Raw genomic sequence first — 22424 nt, 5'->3', positions numbered from 1 at the left:
TTTTCCTGGTTATTTTGGAAGTTTGGTCTTGCTTGAGTTTTTTGTATATAGTAGGGTCCAGGAGTTTTTTGATCTTCTCCTTGTATTGTTCTGTATGCATGATTACTGTGGCATTCTCCTTGTCTGCTGGCATAATGAGGATATCAGAATCTGAATTAAGGTCTCTGATGGCTTGTCTTTCCTTCCTTGTAATATTACTGGAGGGAAGTTTTGCCTTTTTTAGGATCCTTGCTGCTTCCGCTCGTACTTCTTCTGCTTCTTCATCTGGGAGGCGATAAATTGCTGATTCAACATTCAACATCTTATTAGAACGTTTGCAACAACCACAAATTAAACAAAAAGGAGGAATAAAATTGTTGCATACTGCTGTACAGTAAGCAGCTTTAAAACTCAAACCAAAGTCACAGATTGCAGCAATATCTGCTTAATTCATTCCTTGGTGAGAGTACTATAGCATGGTCAGGCTATATATTGAGGAGAGTCATCTTTAAAGCAAACTTACGGTAGTCCTTGGTGTTACTTTGAGCAGCATTTCATCAGCACACATTACAAAATATACTAGGCACAAATTGGCACAAGTTACCAATTTAAACTCCAAGCCTTTCCTTCCCCCTGTCAGCACTGAAAAATGATTATTGGTGAAGCCTGAACTACGTGCCAATGCTGTTAGTACAAAAAGCTACAGTGAAGCTGTCCCTATCGAGAAGATTCTAAAACTGGAGTTAGGTACAGATATTAAGGAAGGCAATCGATGGCAAGGTATCTCTACTGTCAATACCAAAAAACCCCAGGCACTGTATGGAGGAATTGTTAGTACCAAGGCTTCAGCTAGAAGCTGCAACTAAGAAACACTTTAAAGATTGAGGCTTAAACTACACATTCAAAACGTCAAAACCAAATATGTTTTTGGTACTATACCCTGAAATGGTACTGAAAATTTTGACTAAAATTTCTGAAACAAGCATATTTTGTATTCTGTATTTGAACTGGCAACACTATAGAACTCTGTCTTGTTAATGCACAACTCAAATTCTGCCTGATTCCAACAAACATTACCTGTTATAGTGAACAAAGGAGAACATACACATTTGCTTTTCAGAACAACCAGATGCACTTTTAGCAAGGGATCTAAAATAGTAGCACTCAAAGTGGTGGGCCACAATTACTGCTGATCCATGAGCCATAGGTGGCTGATCCCTGAGAGTTTTCAGGAAAAAAAGGAACACTTGTAGCCAACAGGCACAAATATGATGGTAGTTCCGAGTATATTGGAAAAAAATACCCAAACAGTTCCCCACACATGTAATAGCTTGGAGGCACTGATATAAAAAAATGGTGTCACATTTTGCGCATGTTCTTGTGTTTAAACTTTAGCTCCAACCCTGCTTCTCCAGTCATCAGACTTCAAATGCCTTCTTTGTGAGGTAGGGCTAATAAGTAAAATGTATAGTGAAAAATTGGTTGTGTTCAGTAGCAGCTACAGATAATATTAGTCTGCTCATGATATCAGATACAGTATCAATATCATGTATTCAGCACAGTCCTCTCACTGTGGGAATGAATGGAAGTATGATGGGAAAGGAGAAATGAAGCTTTTCTTTGAACACAAACCTCTGTAGTAATTAGCAAGGAAAACTAGACAAAACACAGCTGCCTGCACTAAACCTGCAGACAGCTGCTTAGAAATTGTTCTTTTCTGCACCATTGTGATAACTCTGTGTCATTATTATACATAATTTCCATAGCACTGTATAGCATACCACCTATCTCTCACTGACATTTCTTTGAAGCAGGCTGTTATTGCTCCTGGCTTTAGAGATGGCTATAGGGACCAAAAGGTATTAACCCAAGGAATAAATCTATGAATGAGGGCAGTTCCAGACAAGACTTTAATGCAGGTCCAAAGGGGTTTTAAAAAACCCGATTGGGCCCACATTGGAATCCACACACCGGCCCAACATCAGCGCTTTTCAGGGGGGGGGGGGGGGGAGAGTCCAGATGCCATGCCGGACCTTCCAGCAGGGCACCTGGACACAAAACACACACACCCCCCCCCCGAAAAGAAAAAAAATAACTTATCCAGTTGGTATTTCCCTGCTGTTGGAAATCTCCTGGCACGTAGAAATGATGCACCAGGAGAAGGGGGACATAAGCAATTTTCCCCCTCCCCCTTTCTCTGCCATGCCATTTCTATGCGCCAGGAGAGGGTGGGCAGCAGGGTAATGCCACCTGGGGTAAGTAGTTTTTTCTTTTTAAGGCTTTTCTGAGTGGGTTGGTGTGGGCGTTAGAGCCCTCTTGAATATTCTGGGCTCATGGAGCCAGGAAACACAAGAGGGCTGTGTGGATTGCCCTCTCAGAAGTCCCAGGATTTCTGAGGGGGCAATCTAGACAGCGATTACAGCTGGAAAGACCCAGATCTTCTGGAAGACCTGGGTCTTTCCAGCTGTCAGGGTTTTCCTGCTTTGACCCGAAGGAATATGTTTTTACCTGAGGTGTCATTTGGATGCCCCACTTTAAAACGTGGGTGCTCGTGCATTTCAGGTACTGTTTGGATTCATCCTAGTGGGATTGGAGCCCCCATTTTTTAGGTCTACAGACAGGACACTGAATGACTTGCATGCAGCATTTTACAGCAACAAAGAGCTATAGACAAACATGACATCAGAGTTTAGTACCACATTTCACCAAATCTAGGATGCCATTGAGTCAAAGACACCACCCCCTTATCTACCCACACTTTGAAGCTTCGATTTTAGAAAAAAAGTCTTTAAATTTTTATAGTATATATATTTTGGAATTTCCTCTGCCTCCCCAACAAATTTATTTTTGAGAGAGGGGGTGGAGGAATAAGAATAGCTCTGGCAGATCCCACAATTTGTCCTCTGGTTGAGCTAACTGCTATTTCTTGTTTTTTTTGCTTCTCAAACATGCCCGTAGATTTAGTGGAAAAGATTCATTCAGACAGGATTCAGAAATCCATGGTTTCGTCATACTTCTTTCTTTCTTTCTCTTTCTTTATGACACTTATATGCCACCCTTCTCACCCTGAAGACTCAGAGCGGCTTACAAGTAAAATGTAAATACAATATATTATATTATTACCATAGCACAATATTAATATTATATATTATTATACTGTACTATAACATTATACTGTAATATTATTAGTAATATTAAATTTAATATAAAATATATAATTATAATATCATATTATTATATTGCATTACATTGTAATATTGTCAATATTATATGTATATACAATATATTATATTATATTATATTATATTATATTATATTATATTATATTAAAAGCACAGTGCAGGAGACAAGATGGAACTGCCTTCCTGGCCCCTCTCTTCACTCTGATCTCAGAGTTGGTGCGGAGGGGGGGGGGGCGCTCCCAACTTGCTCTATTCAAGGTAAGTGCATTTTTTTCTGATTTCAGGCCCTTCAAAAACCGCGAATGTAAGACACCATCATTAGTAAGACACACCTGGTTTTTGGAGCTCCTAAAAGGAGGGATGATGTATTTTATGGTATGTCAATTCTTACTCTACTGCTGACACATAATAAGGCTGGAACAGCATCTAACTGGAGTGACTGGATTCAGTATTTTTTAAGACATTACAAATATGCAATTACAAAGAATTTTATGAATGAGACTTATATAATTTATTATTCTGCATGTCAGGCTTCTAGAAAGAAACATTAACCATTTTTATAACTAAGTGTTTGACCTTGGAAGTAAAATGGATACAGCAGAAAGAGGAGACCATGAATGAGGAGTGGGCATGTATACACTTATTAAACGTAACATGTTTTAATAATTCAGAAAAGTTTGAGAAGAAAAGCAAGCCATACCTTCATCACTGGCTGTGCAAAGTATTTGGCACTCCAGTCACAAAACCCTGTTTGCATTGTTGTTGACATGAAGTTTTTGTGTCCCACATTGTCATCAGCATCATCCGCTGTCTATTCAGGAGAAAGTGAAGCACCATAAGTGTATATTCAGTTAGAAAACTTGCATGACTTGTATGTCGAGTGATTAGCATTTCTTGAACCATAATATGCCATCAAACAAGAAATATTATCGGGGGATAAAATTTCAAAGAAGAAAACAATACAGCATTTATAAAGTGAAGTCTGACAATAGCCACAGTCACTGGCAAATATGCCTTATGAGCAAGCAGATGTACCTCAACCATTTTGAATTGGAATTACAGTAGGCTCTGAGTTAACCAGAACTCACACAATCACAAAAATAGAAGAAATAATACTTTAAAAGTAAAACATAGTAAAACTGTGTTACATTAAGTTAGGTTTGACTATTTGATTTTAATTACTGTATTTCAATATTAATATCATCAGCACTTAATATTTCAATATTAACATCAAGTCAGGCCTAATACTATACCATGGTATGGTATGTTATTAGGCCTATTTTTAACAGTAACACTCAAGCAATCAGAAATTACATTTATCTTGCACCTATCAATCCCCATGGATGCCAGTTAACTGAGCAACTAGTGTATATGAAAATGACACAAGAATGCTAATCCAGCATGAATGATAATTGTATTGTCTGCACCGGCCTCCGACTTGCCTCCGAGCTCAATTCAAGATCCTGGTGCTGATCCACAAAGCATTACACAATTTGGAGTTAGAATATCTGAAGGATAACTTCGCCCTAGACCAGCTATCCAAAGTCTGATATCTTCAGAAAAGGTTGGTGGTAACAGGAAATTGCTGTATATATTTGTGCATTCATGTAGAGATTTTAGTTCAAAAGCCAACTCCAAAAACTTGGGTTGACTGTACTTTAACTCTTACCAAGAAAGAAAGGACCCCCTTTTCTCTGAGTAGTTTGTACTGAAAGAATTTAAAAGAAGCACTGACCTCTTTTACTCTATCACCCTCACCGTTCCTTTGAGGGAAAGTACCAAAAAAGGGTGTCACTATTTTCCCACCAAGACACTCAAAAGGCCGAGAAACAGTACTGTGTTGGAAAGGCTGAGAAGTTTATTTATTATTTTTATTTATTTCACTTACTTATACCCCGCCCTTCTCACCCCGGGGGGGACTCAGGGCGGCTTACAGAGGAGGCACAATTAGATGCCCAAATCCATTGACAAGCAGTGCAAAATACAAAACAATTCAACAGTTAAATTAAAACATCAATACATAAAAAATAATAAAACAATCTCATGCTCAGGGTTCAGAGTCCATATATCCATTCCATTCCATTTGTCCTTGTCTATCGTCAGATCCTTAAATTAGTTGTCAGAATGACCAAATTATTATTATTATTATTATTATTATTATTATTATTATCTTTATTTGTACCCCGCTAGCATCTCCCGAAGGACTCGATGCGGCTTACACGGGCTGAAGCCTCAAAACACAATACAATAGAAAACATAACACAACAATAAACAAAGCAAATCAAAACAATTAAGCAAAATAACAACAATGACAATACATCAATACATCAAGACACTATTAAACTGGTTCGGCTGGCGCAATGGGGTACAGGGTTAAAAGTGCTGAGATGGCAGGAGGAACGTAGGATTAAAAGTGCGGTGTGCAGCAACATTGGTTGTGCTAAAGTGCTTCTAGGACTTGGGATGGGGATTCCTAATCTGCGAAGGCACATCGGAACAGCCAAGTTTTTAGGTTCCTTCTGAAAACTGCTAGAGTAGGGGCATGACGAAGCTCTTTTGGAAGGGCATTCCAAAGTCGGGGGGCCGCCACAGAGAAAGCCCTGTCCCGTGTCCCCACCAAGCGCGCTTGCGACGTAGGTGGGATCACGAGCAGGGCCTCCCCAGATGACCGGAGCGAGCGTGTGGGTTCGTAGATGGAGATGCGGTCGCGCAGGTAGGGTGGTCCCAAACCGTTCAGGGCTTTGTAGGTGAGCACCTGCACCTTGAATTGGGCTCGGAAAATAAATGGCAGCCAGTGGAGCTCCTTAAACAGAGGGGTAGACCTCTCTTGATAATGAGCTCCAGTTAGCATCCTAGCTGCTGCCCGCTGGACCAATTGAAGTTTCCGAGCCGTCTTCAAGGCTTGGTCCCACACCCAGGTCTTCAGTTTTTTCCTAAACGCCAGAAGGGAAGTCGCCGATCTAATCTCCCCGGGGAGTGAGTTCCACAGGTGGGGGGCCACCACTGAGAAGGCCCTGCTCCTCGTCCCCGCCAACCTCACTTGTGATAGTGGCGGGGTCGAGAGCAGGGCCTCCCCAGAAGATCTTAAGCTTCGAGATGGGATGTAGAGGGAGATCCGTTCGGACAAATACACTGGGCCGGAACCGTATAGGGTTTTGTAGGTCAAAACCAGCACTTTGAATTGTGCTCGGAATTGGATCGGCAGCCAGTGGAGCTGACGCAGCAGGGGGGTGGTATGCTCCCTGTACGCCGCTCCGGTGAGCAACCTGGCTGCTTCTCGCTGGACTAGTTGAAGTTTCCGAGCAGTCTTCAAAGGCAACCCCACGTAGAGTGCGTTGCAGTAATCCAACCGGGATGTGACAAGAGCGTGGACCACCGTGGCCAGATCTGACTTCCCAAGGTACGGGCGTAGCTGGCGCACAAGTTTTAATTGTGCGAAAGCTCTCCCAGCCACCGCCGAGACCTGGGGGTTCCAGGCTCAGCGGTGAATCTAGGATCACTCCCAAGCTGCGAACCTGTGTCTTCAGGGGGAGTGTAACCCCGTCTAACACAGGCTGTAACCCTATACCGTGTTCGGCCTTACGACTGACCAGTAGGACCTCTGTCTTGTCTGGATTCAATTTCAATTTGTTAGCTCTCATCCAGTCCGACACAGCAGCTAAACACCGGTTCAAGGTCTGGACAGCCTCCTTGGTGACAGGTGGAAAGGAGTGACAGATTTGGACATCATCTGCATAGAGATAACATCTTAGTCCGAAACTCCGAATGATCTCTCCCAGCGGTTTATTGCATCTCTTTGATTTTCTGGGGATGGACTAGGTGCTCACATTTCATCATTCTACTCAGAGAATAGGATGTTTGTTTTTCATATATATAAAAGTTAATACTACACCATAACTTGTATATAAAAAAAGAACCATCCCCTTCAGCATGTCTTTCACAACTTAACTCAGATAAGTAAAGTTGTGAAAGACATGCTGAATGCTTGGGTGAAAAAAGGGCAGCAGTGGCCAAGGGCAGATTGCCTCCTGAGAGATCACTGGTGCTTTCCTCTCTCTGCTGAATGACCCTCGAGTGATACAGAGCTCATATTAAAATTTATAATTTTGGCCCCAAAACCTGACCTTCACACAAGGTCAATAACTTATACACCAGTGTATAGGATAAGCTGGCATCCAAAACAGTGCCGTTCCACATAGCATTCTGTATTTGAAACTGCTGTTTCAACTGTTTTAAAGACTAAATTCTAGGGTTATTTGGGGAGTTTTAGGAAAAAAGGTATTTTAATGCGTTTAAAAATATTTTATATAAGTATTGTTTTAATTAGTTATTATTTCCTCATCGCTTTGGGAGCCTTTGTGGGAAGGGTGGCAACACAGAACTACTTTAAAGAAACAATAAACAATTCCTTGTTGGGTAGCAAAACAGTCTGATACCGATCTTTGGGAAAGTTCTCTTTCATCTCCCAACAAATATATCTGTTTCAGGAATAACAGGAATAATTCCCTGAAGATTTCAAAACTCAGACAGGCTCATGTGAGAGAAAACAATCCTGCAGATAGCTTGCGCTTCAAGCATGTATGTGTTTTTAAAGTCTTTTAATTTAGTGTTAATGACTGATTTTTTTTCCAAAGCAGAAAAACTAACAAGCAAGCAAATAAATGTAAAGATAAAATATATGCTGCACCAGGAAATGGGAGATAGATCAGAACAAAGAAAAGCATTTCAGGAATTCATGTTCAATGGGTCATTGTACATGCTGAAAGGGCTGCTAGAAAGACAATCTTACCTGATCTGGGCCTTTGTCAAACATTTTCCTTGTTCTAGGAAACTGGTGGGAGTGAGGTGTGTATTGCACCCCCACATTACCCACATTTGCAGGTCTTACAGAGGGGATATCCCGGCTGACAGGCTGCTTTGTCACATCATTAGTCAAACTGGAGCTACTGGTGCTAGTGGTTGGTGGTGACCCTCTAGTAAAAGGAAAGAAAATACGAGGAAAAATATGGCAACATTGAATATTCTCTTGCTAGTACCAATTAACAGTTGGCACATTGGATGAATGGGATTTTTTTACCTGTTGATTTATTACACAGCAGTTGATTCAATAGGCCTACTCTAGTGTAGGTAAACCATTAGGATTTTGACCTTAGGCCAATGCAGACAATGTACTAGTTGTCCGTAGGAAATTTAGCTTGACATTTGCTACTTTATCGGCTGTTAATACCTTTGTTTTTAAATGACAGCTAGCTCCTACCTCAGTGATATCACCTGTATACAGAAATAAAGAAAAGTGTATTGTTTTGTATAGCATTGTGTAAATACAGAACGTTCCACATTTTTGAACCAATTGCAAGAGTTGCTATACTAGTTTTCACTTTGATATTTTCCTTTTCTATAGATTATACCTGACTGTATGATTATACAAAGAGATCTTTCTTCTCTTGACAGTGATGTCTTGCAAGTCAGTTATCTGATCTGTTTTATTCCATTCTCCTGTTCAATACACAGGTTATTCTACTTGTTAGAACAAAATGAAGGCATTCTATAATGTCTGAAGAGCAGCTTTTTAATGACCGGAGTCTGAGAAGCTGATGGTGCAATTTGTCCCCAGTGTGTTATTCCATGCAAAATAAGACATCTCAGGCTGAGCTTGCCTTTTCCTTACAAACAGATTCATTTCTCTTCATGATGGTCCCCAACACTGAATTATAGCAACACTATACAAAGCACCAATCGGCCCCTTTTTGCCTGACATCTGAGTAGCAAATTTCAATAATGTGGAATATGTCAAAGACAATGCAATGGGACATTTCTGAGGTGCTGAACGCTTCATTATACAGGCTGTACAAGAGCTCTTCTATCTGTCTATCTATCTATCTATCTATCTATCTATCTATCTATCTCTATAATAAAAGTGAAAATATGTTTCTATTCATGTATGTATCTGAGTTTATATGTGGCGCCCTCATCCAGACAGCACCCATCATGACACATCAAAAATACTATTAGTGTTTGAGGGGCACTGACCCAGGAAAATGGGAGTTGTAGTCCTATCACATCCAGAGAGAACTGAGTACCCCACTGGTAGCCAACATACTATACTGGAAGGGTTGTTATTGTTTTTATTGGAGGAGGGCAATTGGTGCTGGACAATGGGAGTTGTAATTCATTCACTCACATCCAGGGAGTGAATGAATTACAATTCTACCAATGATAAATCTGAACCAAATTTGGCACATGTACCCATCACGGCCAATTCACAGTTCATTACTCTACATGAAACAAAATACATGAGGGATGGTACCCCTACAAAATCCATGTGGATAGACCCTTAGGCTCAAAGCCATGAGAGCACAACAGGACACATAAACAACTTACCCCACTTGGTGTATGTGCATGCCTTTATTTGTTGGACTGGCTGGGGCAGACTGTGTTAGGGATGAAGTGTCAAGGATACGCTGGGGACGGGCATTTACAGTTGCCTAGGAAACAAAGAATTTAAGAACTGAGAGAGAGAGCCAAAGAGCAGAAGGAGTCACAATGTGATAGTGTGACAAGCCTTCAAGACTGCGATGACATTACTGTATAAGCATGCCAGAGGTGGTCCATTTTAGTGCCTGTTCATCCAGTATGAAATTCCCTTCCCACCTACAATTCATTAAGATGGATACTATCCAGAAAAGCAACAACTTTGAGAAGTTACCTTTTGGACTGAAATGAAAAATCCATTAAATTACTAATCTGACAAGAAATGGAGAAAATTTGAACATTTGAGCTCAAGATCCTTCACATGTATAGTGTCAGAAGTGAAAACATTTATTTCAACTAAACAAAGCCAACATGTGTGACTAGCACCTTCACAGTGACACACCCTTCCTGAAACCACAGAAAAATCAAAACTCCCAGTGTATTCAGGACTGAAAAATTGTTCTTAGTCACCATAACTGAAGCCCCTTCATGATAAATTATTTTGAGATATTGGGCTAGCCTATAATAACTTTTATGGCCGTAATAACAATGCAGGACAACCAATGCAGCAGCTCTTGGAATTCCCTGGATGCACATAGATAAACCACATCCATAGCTTCTTGAAATTTTGGACACAGGGAGGCAGGATGGAGGCAGAAGGCAGGAAGAACTGAAACGCCAGGCTTCTAATCCAGCAGAACCTTCTGTTACTCTTAAGGGTCCTCTCAAATCTCAAACAGGATGAGCTGATGGCCATTAAGATCCGGCAGTCATACAAAAGCAAAAAGAGGTGTAAAGAGCCACCGACAAGGCATTTGGGAACACGGATAAATAAACAGCATAAACAACAGACCGTGTTCCAATAGTATCTGCATTTGCACTTTACACCCAACATGGCTTGGTGCACGCTGAAGACTGCTGCAGCTGTGCTGTAGAGCACACATTATCTCTCCTTCAGCGCTCACCTTGTTGAACTGCGCTTTGGAGGTAGTTTTCTTCTCTTCTCTCAAAGCCATAAGGTTATGAAAAGAAAAATGTGAAGTGTTTTGTTTTGTTTTTTTTTAAAGAAAATGTTCAAAGTCTTTATGAACCTTATGGCTGGGAAATGTGATTTTGCAATGATGAAATTCCAGTCTCATCTGAGATACTGCAAACACGACAGGCTACATCTGGAGTCAAGCTGGTTGTCCTTTTCTTCTAAGAAGTTGGTCATAGATTTCCTTGGTAACAGATTCTATTTCTTTATTAACAGAATACAGCTAGATGCTGTTTCTTTTTAAAGACTTTAAAAACATTTATTCATTTTTTTCTATTAAATTCACACATTGTATAATAAAAACCATTTTTTCTTTCTTTTAGGACTTGAAAACATTCTTCTGATTGATCATTATTTGTTGCACAGAACTAACAAATCACACTGGAACTGGTAAAGTCTCTTGTTTCCCTTCTTTTTCTTTAAATAATGATTATTCAGTTTTAAACATACATAGGAGAAAATAAAAAGCAGGTTGGTTATACAAAGACATGTACACATGTCTTTATATAAGCTGTTTCCCTTCTCCAATATACTGAGAAGTCAACATCCAAAAGAGAGCTTGGAAGTTGTTGTTTTTTTTACAGATTTTTAAAATTTGTTTTGATTGTTGAAAACTGACATGCAAATTTATGTTATGTTACTACACCAAAACTGAGTTAGGAAGGAGCTGGAAAATATTATTGATGGTTTAGTTCTCCTCCTCCCACTATTTACTTTGTATCTGGAAGGGAAGGAAATGGCTGCATTAATTTTGAAAATTTCAATTTCTCACCCACCCAAAGGGTGGGGTCAGAAATAACACATACATACTAAAAAGATGGGGAAGCAAAATGTTTTCTGCTGGTGTGATATTAATAATAGACATAGGAACAAGAAAATGCAAGACAATAAGTAAAGATAAAGGTAAAGGTTTTCCCCTGATGTTAAGTCCAGTCGTGCCCGACTCTGGGGGTTAGTGCTCACCATCATCAGTACAGAAATGCTGGGCTAAATTCCAGTTGAAGTCTCCAATCAACACATAATGGATTTTAAGCCAACAACAAAGAAATGATGACCTAGGTTTCAACAACTTCAAAAGATACTCCTAAAACACTTGAAGGACAACTAATGCTTCTATTCACAATGTCAGGATCAGTCAAAATGTTTTGTTCCAAATGAAGTCTTGTTTTTTCAGGTAGTTATGTTTTGGTTAAAGGAAATTACACATTGCATTCAGTGTAAGGATTAAGCAGAAAATTGCCACAGGTGTCTTCTTCCTGTTCTCCCTCTAAAGTTGGTACTTCCCTTTCTCTAAAAAATAATAGCAATTGCAAAATTTTCTAGATGGAAAGTAGTACCAGGAGTTGTTTACCCAATTATTATTGGTTGTTCAAATTGATATTGGGGAACGGGAGACTACGAATGACAGGTTGTAACAGTAAATACAAGATTTCTTTATGTCAAAACAATAGCAGATAGGATTTTATATCCTTTACATTTCTGAAATTTGCTAATTTACAAAAACATATTGCTGGGGTGCTGTGAGCTTTCCGGGCTGTATGGCCATGCTTCAGAAGCAACCCAGTGAATCAGACCATGAAAGCCTTTGACAACACAAAAAACATATCACATTGGCTTTCTGTATCTATGGATTCTGCATTCACACACACACACACCCAAATCATAAAAGCAAAACTCGATTTTGTTATTTTACATAAGAAGCATCATTTTTACTATGCAACTGTATATAATAATATTTGAGCATCTATAGATTTTGTTATCCACAGGTGGTTCTGCAACCAAATACCAGTCGATGCCAAGGGTCCGCTGTATATTCATGTTAAAATGAGTACATGGAAGGATGATCTAGAAAGCTGATCTATGAACTGCAATTGACCAAGCATTCCACAGTTTCAATCCTGAAGTTTACTGACAATTTATGTTTTGTTTTTTGTCTCATGGCATAATCCAAACAAATGATTTATTTCTAACACAGCAGCAAATACACAAATGTAGCACAAGCCATACAAAACTCTAATTTCCAGCAGATGCAGTACAAACTTTGTCCCAGCAGTGAATAACCTATTTGGGAAATATGCTCTAAATTACTCAGTCTGGAGAATAAATTGAAGGCTTATCCCCACACTAGTCATACCACATCCATCCTTGATAGGAACTTACTTACTTACTTAGGCAATCCCTCGTTGGACGGGTAAGATGGTCTTCCATTATGGGTTTCCTTGTGGGTCCGCATGTGGCTGTGGAGCCCTATTCTTGCTCTGCATCTTCTTCCGCAGTGTGGGCATTGGTTTCCAGGTGGAAGGCGGTCCCGGTCGGGGTTGGCTTGACACGCCTTCCTCCTGGCACGTTTCTCTCTTTCACCCTCCACTCGTGCCTCCTCGAATTGTGCAGCACTGCTGGTCACAGCTGACTTCCAGCTGGAGCGCTCAAGGGCCAGGGCTTCCCAGTTCTCAGTGTCTACGCCAGAGTTTTTAAGGTTGGCTTTGAGGCCATCTTTAAATCTCTTTTCCTGTATACCAACATTCCGTTTTCCATTCTTAAGTTCAGAGTAGAGCAACTGCTTTGGGAGACGGTGGTCAGGCATTCGGACAACGTGGCCGGCCCAGCAGAGTTGATGTTGGAGGACCATCGCTTCAATGCTTGTGGTCTTTGCTTCTTCCAGCACGCTGACGTTTGTCCGCTTGTCTTCCCAGGAGATTTGCAGGATTTTCCGGAGGCAGCGCTGATGGAATCGTTCCAGGAGTTGCATGTGATGTCTGTAGACAGTCCACGTTTCGCAGGCATATAGCAGCGTTGGGAGGACAATAGCTTTATAGACAAGCACCTTGGTATCCCTACGGATGTCCCGGTCCTCAAACACTCTCTGTTTCATTCGGGAAAATGCTGCACTTGCAGAGCTCAGGCGGTGTTGTATTTCGGTGTCGATGTTGACTTTGGTGGAGAGGTGGCTGCCAAGGTAGCGGAAATGGTCAATGTTTTCTAATGCTACACCATTAAGCTGTATCTCTGGCATTGGGGAGGGGATGGCTGGTGACTGCTGGAACAGCACTTTGGTTTTCTCGATGCTCAGTGACAGGCCAAGCTTCGTGTATGCTTCTGCGAAGGTGTTTAGAGTGGCTTGTAGTTCTTCTTCTGAATGCGCACAGACAACATTGTCATCAGCATACTGGAGTTCTATAGCAGATGTTGTTCTAACCTTGGTTTTGGCTTTCAGTCTGCTGAGGTTAAACAGCTTGCCATCTGTCCGATAGATGATTTCCACTCCGGTGGGAAGCTTCCCATCAACAAGGTGAAGTATCATAGCGATGAAGATGGAGAATAGAGTTGGGGCAATAACACATCCCTGTTTGACACCAGATTCCACTTTAAATGGGTCACTTTGGGAGCCACTGCTGTCCAAGACTGTTGCCATCATGTCATCATGGAGGAGCCGCAGGATGTTCACAAATTTGTTAGGGCACCCGATTTTTTGGAGGATGGTCCAGAGAGCGCTGCGATTCACCGTGTCAAATGCCTTTGCAAGGTCAATGAATGCCAGGTACAGAGGTTGGCTTTGTTCCCTGCATTTTTCTTTATAGGAAGGCAGACAGTGAATAATGTATCCTGAAGAGTAACTAGGGATTAGTGCTTGTTCATGCATGGAATGGCTTGTCATGGAGATACACCATAGAGGTAAGATCACTGTCAAGTCCTAACACATCAATTGAAAATAACTGAAGCAATCTGGAAAATTCCTTAATAACTTGTAAATATTCCACACTAACACCCACACTCATGTTTATTTCTTTGAACTACACTAAAAAAAAGGAAATGGCATTTTTAAATTTAAAAATTAATTCACTTCCGTTAATATCTTGGATGACAAGATTTCAAATTACAGGCAGTCCCTGAGTTACAAACATCTGACTTACAAACAACTCATAGTTAGGAACGGAGGTGAGACAACAGGAAGTGAGAGAAATTTACCACTCAGAAGAATAATCCTAAAAGAGTGTCACGGGGAAAAGGTGCCTCAATTGAAGCATTATCAACAATCCTTGTTCCCACAAGACATTTTTTCCCCCAAAATCCAATTATTACAGGGACAGAAGGTGAGGTGCAATCTTCAGAACAGGAACAGAGACAGCAAAACAAACATAACAGGAGTGTTGACCATAAAGACTGTCTGTTATTAAATAATGACCAATGCAGATTAAAGACAAGGGAGGAGTTATTGCTAGAGGATTTCTCAATAATAGTTTGCTTATAGACAAATTACAGAATGGTTTAAAATGGATAAAAATCTATTTTGATTTGTAACGGATGAACCTGAACTTGAAACAACAACAACAATTTATAACCTGCCCTCTCTCCCTGAAGGGACTCAGGGCAGTTTCCAAAGAATAACAGAGATGGCAAACATTCCATGCCCAAAACAGACAAACAACAATCAAGACATAAACATAAAATGAACTGAATATAACTTATAAAACTAACTGAGGATTAAACTAAATAAACATAATATAACACAAGGAGTCATACCAATTAAAACACAATACATTAAAAACTTAAAATAGTAAATCACTGCTACTAAAGAAAGACTGCTACTTATTTATTGTGTTTCTTCAGCAAAGATGGCATCAAATCTTCATTATAGTTTTTTTTTTAAAAAAATAGAAGAATATCATCTTATAGATGAAGAACACAGCCTTTATTAAAATGGGGAGGTCCAGGGACCACATTTTGCTTACTTTGGCTAAGAAATGGATGCACCCTACCCTCTACAGAGTTGTGGCCATGACTTGAATAATGTCCATCTTGGTATATTTAATACTGTCTGCTCTATTTTCTAGCCAGCCTCTTTGGGAAACCAGGTAGCCAAGCCCTGGCCAATGGTGGAAGGGAGGCACAAATAGATGCTATTTTTCCAAGGCAGCGGCCAGGCTGCTGAGGCGGCAGAGGGGCTGGAGCCAGCCAGGGGTCTCCTGCTGCCAGAGGCCATAGCTGTGCCTGTCTGTCCAGGGCAGGATGTTAAGTTCTGAGTCAGTAGCGGCCTCTTCACTGGCACTCCTCCGCAGGTGGCTCTTGGGTAGGCGGCCCTTGCACTTGGCACACACCAGTGGACGAGGTCTGTCATAAAAGAGCATTCTCAGGTCATTGGATAAAGCAGACATTTCCTCCTCCTCTTCCTTCGGGAAGGACATCCTTCTCTGTATTTCCTTTGTCTTTTCTGTTGTCCCTGAAATCTGGGAGACAACACTTGACATTTCTTTGCTGGCGCTCTTCATCACACCCTCATCAGAGGAGCTGCTGCTGCAGGGCCTGCTGGGAACAAGGCTGTGCCGAATGCGGATGGCAGGGTCCTTGGTGGTGATGGAGAGGCCATGCTCGAGGATGTTGGTCAGCCGGGTCCAGAGGGTAAAGACAATGCTGGGGTGGTTGGGGTGCAGTTGCAGGAAGAAATCACTTTGAGTCACCATCTGAAGGCGCAGAATGCGCTGTCTGGCGCTCTGGACTGACAGGCGCAGGTAGCGCAGGGGCAGCATCCTGGTCAGCTCAAGGGTGGGTCGCCTGGGGTCCTCTCCTCTGTGGGGTCGCCGCCGCTTGGCCATCAGCAGGACATTGGGGAGTGGGAGGCAGGGGTCTGTGGAGGTCACCCCCATAGTCACAACAGTGGGCAGGTTGTTGATGTCCACCCATCTCCCCTTCTTGGTTACCTGGATGAAGTTGCTCTCAAAAACTGCTGATCTGGGGAAAAGGTTGTAAACTGGGGAGTGGATGAACTGGCACAGCAGGCCCCTTTCCAGGCCCAGCTTCTCACCTATGTTGTAGTTGCCACTCGAGACCTCTTTAGCCATTGGGTTCTTTGGGATCAGGATTCAAGTGGCTACATATACTCATAGATAGCCTATACTGGTTGAAGCACTGCAGATGATAGTGGAGAACGCATCACAGTGACAATCCCAAGGGGTGGGGACAGCTGCTGAGGTTGTGATGTCACACTAACCCCTCTTCTCCCTTGGAGATGGCATTTTCTACCTGGTGGTTTTGTTTCCTCAATTTTACTCCATCATTGAGAGAAGAAAAAAACATCAATATTTTCATCATCTTATGGGAAAGGAGAGAATTAATGGGTTTTCTTTTAATGTGTGTGTAAAATTGATGAAATAAAATCCCTAGACAGACAATGTAAAGCCCTTAGAACAATTATTTTAGATCTGTATGTAGTCAATGTTTATTGGTTTAATAGTAGTGTGTTTTTTATATTAGAAATTTTAATTCTATTTTTTGTCTGTCTTTTGTTTTATGGTTTGTTTTCTTGTTTTTATGTCTCTTTGCAGGTTTATGTTTGCTTGGTCTGGAAAAAAAATCTAAATTTATCTTTAAAAGAACTAGAAGTCACCTATTGGCACATGAACAGAAGTTTCACCTCTGGCCCACACCAAGTTATTCCGCTTTAAGACCAATCAACAATATAATCTTTCTTTTACATATAGAACTTTTCAGTGCCTCTGAAATAAGGGGTGATGTTCAGAATTGCAAACTGTTTGAACTAATGCAAGAGTAGACACAGTGTGGCTTTGGAGGTCAAATGTTTTTCTTTCAATAACTTAGGGACTTATTTGTTTCTTTGCTACATAGCTTGCAGTTTTGCTAATGTGGAAGAAATCTCTCTTGATTCACCAGCATGGAGTAGAAAGGGGAGAAATCTATGCATCTCATTATGCTTTGTAGCTAGCATTTTACAGTTCAATTTAGCAGCTTCTTTAAAAACATAATAAGGAAGTTTCCCCACCTAAATACACAGGACACCAAACGTGATCTTTTTTGCAGGCAGGTATATTGGTTGGTATCAGCTATACATCAGTAAGATCTATGGGGGAAGTTGATATGGTAACCTGAGCTGATCTGTGAGGATTTGATACATGTAAAAAGTCTTGCATCCTGGTCCTCATTTTCAATTAATGAACATGTTTTTATTGATTTGCTTTCAGAATGACAGGCAGACACATGCATGCTGTCACTTTGATGTGTTGATTAAAACTTCTAATTTTTATTTTGGTGACTGGCCACTGAGATCATGGTTACTAATTTCACATATATGTTACATATTATACATTTTTTTCAGGAACCTATCAATTATTGGTGCAGTCTTAAGATGTTTTTGGATGTTAAAATGAAGCCAAATATGTTATACTACCAGATCAAAGCAGCAGTCCCAATGAAAGTTCTATAATTAACAAAAGGTACTCAGTAGTCAAATTGAGGCACATTTGGGTGATTAAACTAAACATATCATAAAACACTTAATATAAGTGTTTAAGAAGCTGACTAGGATTTAGTGGCTTTAATTTCCCCTTTCCATTGAATCAAACATTCTCTTTTTAGTACAATGGCTTGAAAACTCGTGCTTTGAAGGTATGAAAGACTGCAAGTGACTATCTCTAATCCGAAATTGAGACCAGAAATGTTTTGGTTTTCATTCCTGTGTGAGAAAATATAGGAATACCTAGATTTGCACATACATACATAATGAGATATATTGGAAACAGGACCCAAGTCTAAACATGAATTAATGTATGTTTCATATAAACCTTATACACATCTCCTGAAGATAATTTGATAAAATATTTTTAATAATGTTTTGTATGAAACTATGTGTATATACACTGCGCCATCAGATAACAAAGGCGTTATTGTCTTAGCCACCCATGTGAACAAATTTGGATTTTGGAGTATTTTAGATTTACGAATTCCAGATTACGGGTTCTCAACTTGTGCTAGGAAAAGACCAGGTCTACAGCTTTCCCCACTGAGCTGACAAGAATGGAGTTAATCTAACCACACAGAAGAAAATTTCACATAAAAACTCTGATGCCTGGTGAGGATCAGAAGAAGAGGATCAGAAGAACCTTCAGAAAAATTTGAATCACCACTATCAAAATTATTCAGAGATGTAGAATCAGAGGCACAACTCAGTCATGCTGCTTAAATCTACTTGTAGTAAACAACTTAAATCAGTACTTTAAAAAATAAATCCTATTTGCTAGAACACCTGTAAATCAGATGTCTTGTTTGATCGATGATGCTTGCTGCATTACAAGGCAAATGTGATTTATGCTAAACATAACTGCAATACTCTTTCATTGAATTCACAGCAAGGAATCATAGCAACATTCCTTTTGAATGCATGACAACTATATGTTATGTACCATTCTGCGAAACAATACAGAACAATATATTGTCAACAATTGTAGCTATTTTCTGTATCTCCTTATGAAGCCAGAAAAATGCATAGTATATTCAGGGATGCAGTCAAGAAGCTAATATGTGAACAGAAAGCATCAGTTACCACCAGATTCAAATACCACTGGGAGAACTATGCCAAATGTGAAACTCCAGAATGTATTTAGCCAACACGATGTTGTATGTGCTTAGGCAGCGAAAGACACCAAGGGAGAGTAGCAGGTGAATAATTGGAGGCTGCTGAAATCCTTGACCACAAACAAGCTTTTCTGTTCCATTGCTTTTTGCCAATTCCTTGCTTTTGCAATTACATGGATTTTCCCTTACGAGATTGCCAGTTAGTTCTTAGTCCATTATAATTTAGGCTACCCTGAGTTTCTCTGATAGTTGTGGTTAGTGACCTTTCCCCTGATAATCTGAGCTTCTGCATACATTCTGCAAATCTTTCTTAGCAGTATAATTGAAAGTTTACGAGAGGATTGACTAAAAAATGCTGCCCACAATAAATAAATAAATAAAATGATGGATAGGAAACAAGTAAGTAGAAATGGAAACCATAGTCCTCAGTGAGGATTTAATAAAGACATTGTATACTTGGTGCTGACAGTTCAAAGGGACCACTTTCAGATATGTTTATGGCAAATAGATAACAAGGAAATTTGGGATTCTTCTTTTTCCTGACTTAGAAATGTAAAACACTGGTAATATTGTATGTGCCATTACATTTCTACCGCTCCTATATAAATTTGCATTGGCTTTCAAGATGTAAGGGGACACTAATCATGCCGGAAAAGATATATGATATAATTAGTTCAATAACAATCAAGAAAGTGATTACTGTTTGATAAACAAAGCTCCCTTTGAATAATATCAGCAACAAAACTATTTCTAATTCAGGGACGTATCTCTAGCCACTTATTAGGCAGCCTTATGTCTTAGCCATTAATATTGTTAACTCAGTACTATTCTGCCACACTCAGTATCTGATCTGAGCACAGCATAATTTCCTTAGCAGCTACCATATAACCAGAGTAACTTTTAAAAGCAGTATATAAAGAAAATTTATACGTGACTGAGCAGTGGTATACCCCTTATGCATGGCAAAGATGTCTACGTGGAATAGGCATGTACCAAACTAATAAAGCAACCTAGACTAGCAATCATTAAAATAATTTGCTGGCCCAACTAAAAGAGCTTCCTCTCAGAACACAAGAATCACAATGTGTGATTTCCCTTAGCTTCAATTGGATGAAAACAGGGAAGGAAATATTTATAAAAACAAATAGACATAAGTGCTTACATAGCACTTCGTTCGTGTGACACAAGATTTGTTATCACAATTAGTTTGTGATAACACTGCAATTACTCTGCGAAATAATAATTACAGAACTCTAGTGACAGTAGTGTTGGGAGTTAAAACAACACACTATTCTTGCAAAATAAAGGTGGTATTTTCAATCCATAAAATAGAGAAGTGAAGGGTGGGATGGGGTGTCTGCATGCTGACTCACATGTACTAGATCACCTGCACTGGGCAGCCGTTGCGGCTTCAATCTGCAATCCAGTTTTACCTTCACTTGCATAATCTAAATGAGTTTGCAAAGAAAATAACCAAAAATTCATAACAGACTGCATTAGAATTGTGGACTAAAAATTCAAGCAAATTTCTATTTATAAGATTATTTGTTATTGTAATATACTCATGTATAAGTCAACATCATGTATAAATTGAGGGAAGGTTTTGGGACCAAAATTATGGATTTTGGTATAACTTATGGATAAGTTGAGTCATACCACAGAGAGTTGAAAGTATCAATGACACCTCAGATTGCCAGCTGCCTCTGGCCACCACTACCATTCAAGAAGGAGGAGGCTGGTGTTTCTTTTACACTCTCCCATGACAGATTAAGTTATTGCTTTCACCTCTCTACTCAGATAGATTTTTGGACAAAATTTTGGGATTGCTACATGAGTATCTATGGTACACCATTCAAATCCCTCAAATTAGTACTACTCTCAAATATATTGAACTTGAGTAACTGGCTAATAGATAGAACCACTTTTACAGTGGATGGACGTTTAAACTCCTGTTTTTTTCTCCCTGTAGGTGGTATGAGTTAAGAATCCATTTTAACCACACAGCAAAAGCAGGAGATGGACAAGGTTTGTGTTTGTGGTGGGAATTGAATGGACTGCTGCATATTGTGTTTGAGAGAAGCGGACTGCTGTGGGAAATAAACAAGGAAGGGAACAGGTATTTAAGAAACTTTGAACAATAACAATTTAAATAACTGTGATTTTCCTGTTTCCCAATGTAAAAATTATGCCTGATTTAGGCTGCAATGTCTCTGAGGTAAGAAAACCCAAAATCTCTTTTTGTTTGGAAACCCTTATATTAACATAGACTAAAAAAACTCCGAATAATTTACTAACTAAACACGTTTATACAGGAATTTCTTATTCCCAGGCATTCCACAGATTTAGCCTACACGGTGAAATAATTTCCAACAGCTTTGAAAAGGGATGTTTAAAATTCATTTACTCACAGTTTGCACAAACTGGAAAACTACTGTAAATGAGACATGTAGATTTACCTTGTAAGCAATACTGTTGAGCACTTTCATAGCTAAGTCTGAAACATCTGGGTATGGGTCAGCAGCCAGGTGCAAAAGGACTCTCCAAATCTGTGTGTAAACACTGTTGAAAGAAACCCCTGGAAGTAAAAGAAGAAGAAGAGAAAAATGAATTATGTTTCTGAATGAAATCTAATGGCTGGGATGGTGATGGTGACGATGATGATGATATTTATTGTCCACCTCTCCTTGTGACTTGAGGGTAGGTACAACACAGTTAAAACAGTGAAGTAGAAGAGAGCAGCATTAATATATATATAGCATACATACAGTTTAAATGCAGCTTAACATTTACCAATAAAATGCAGGTTAAAATCCACAAGTTGAAATCGACTAGGTAGGCTTGCTGGAAGAGATAGGTCTTAAATTCCGTCTTAAATTCTGACAGCTGATTTAGCTGTTAGAGATCTTCTGGTAGGTCATTCCACAGTCTTGAGGCAGTCAATGAAAAGGTCCTTTGTGTGATGGTTGCCAATTGGGTTCTGGCTGGCTGAAGCTGACGCCCTCCAAAGGACCTCAGTGTTTGGAGTGGATTGGGTGGGAGAAGGTGATCCTGTAGGTAACCTGGACCAAACCATGGAGGGCTTTAAAGATTCATACAAACACTTCATGCTTTGCCCAGAAACTAATTGGCAGCCAGTGGTTTGGCTTTAATAATATGCTCACTCCTGGATGTTCCTGTAACTAACCAACTGGAGTTTCAAAACTTGGGAAAGAAGTAGCCCAGTGAAAGGCACATTGCAATAGTACAACCTTGAGGTTACTAGTGTGTGCATCTTTAGGTCCTCCAAATCTAGAACGGGGTGCAGCTGTCAATATGCTGTCAATATGCACTCCTGACATTTGCACTTACCAGGGCTGATATTTGGAGAGATGGATCCAGAAGCACTCCTAGGC

At 40.0% G+C, this 22424-nt stretch overlaps 2 protein-coding genes across 5 annotated transcripts in view; both read right to left on the bottom strand.

Moving 5' to 3' along the window:
- The window catches only part of RPTOR (regulatory associated protein of MTOR complex 1), a 422313-nt gene that overhangs the window by 71928 nt on the left and 327961 nt on the right, over positions 1 to 22424 (bottom strand). For 2 of the 4 annotated variants that reach the window (XM_060764302.2, XM_060764303.2), the window contains exons 21-25: positions 21489 to 21607; positions 20406 to 20480; positions 9543 to 9646; positions 7951 to 8134; positions 3862 to 3972 (exon numbers count right to left, since the gene is read on the bottom strand). In XM_060764302.2, coding sequence (XP_060620285.1) covers positions 3862 to 3972; positions 7951 to 8134; positions 9543 to 9646; positions 20406 to 20480; positions 21489 to 21607 — 593 coding nt within the window. The remainder of the gene's footprint in view (positions 1 to 3861; positions 3973 to 7950; positions 8135 to 9542; positions 9647 to 20405; positions 20481 to 21488; positions 21608 to 22424) is intronic. The other 2 variants (XM_060764304.2, XM_060764306.2) reach the window with 1 other exon arrangement.
- On the bottom strand, positions 15155 to 19407 carry LOC132768435 (Golgi-associated RAB2 interactor protein 1B-like). Its single transcript, XM_060764301.2, has one exon. The coding sequence runs from the start codon at positions 16503 to 16505 to the stop codon at positions 15567 to 15569; it is 939 nt and encodes a 312-aa protein (XP_060620284.2). The 5' UTR covers positions 16506 to 19407; the 3' UTR covers positions 15155 to 15566.

Source organism: Anolis sagrei, chromosome 2 (genome assembly GCF_037176765.1).
Source record: "Anolis sagrei isolate rAnoSag1 chromosome 2, rAnoSag1.mat, whole genome shotgun sequence".
Classification (NCBI taxonomy): Eukaryota; Metazoa; Chordata; class Lepidosauria; order Squamata; family Dactyloidae; genus Anolis; species Anolis sagrei.
Note: the sequence above shows the minus strand (reverse complement) of the source record. Positions and strands in the feature narration are given on the sequence as shown.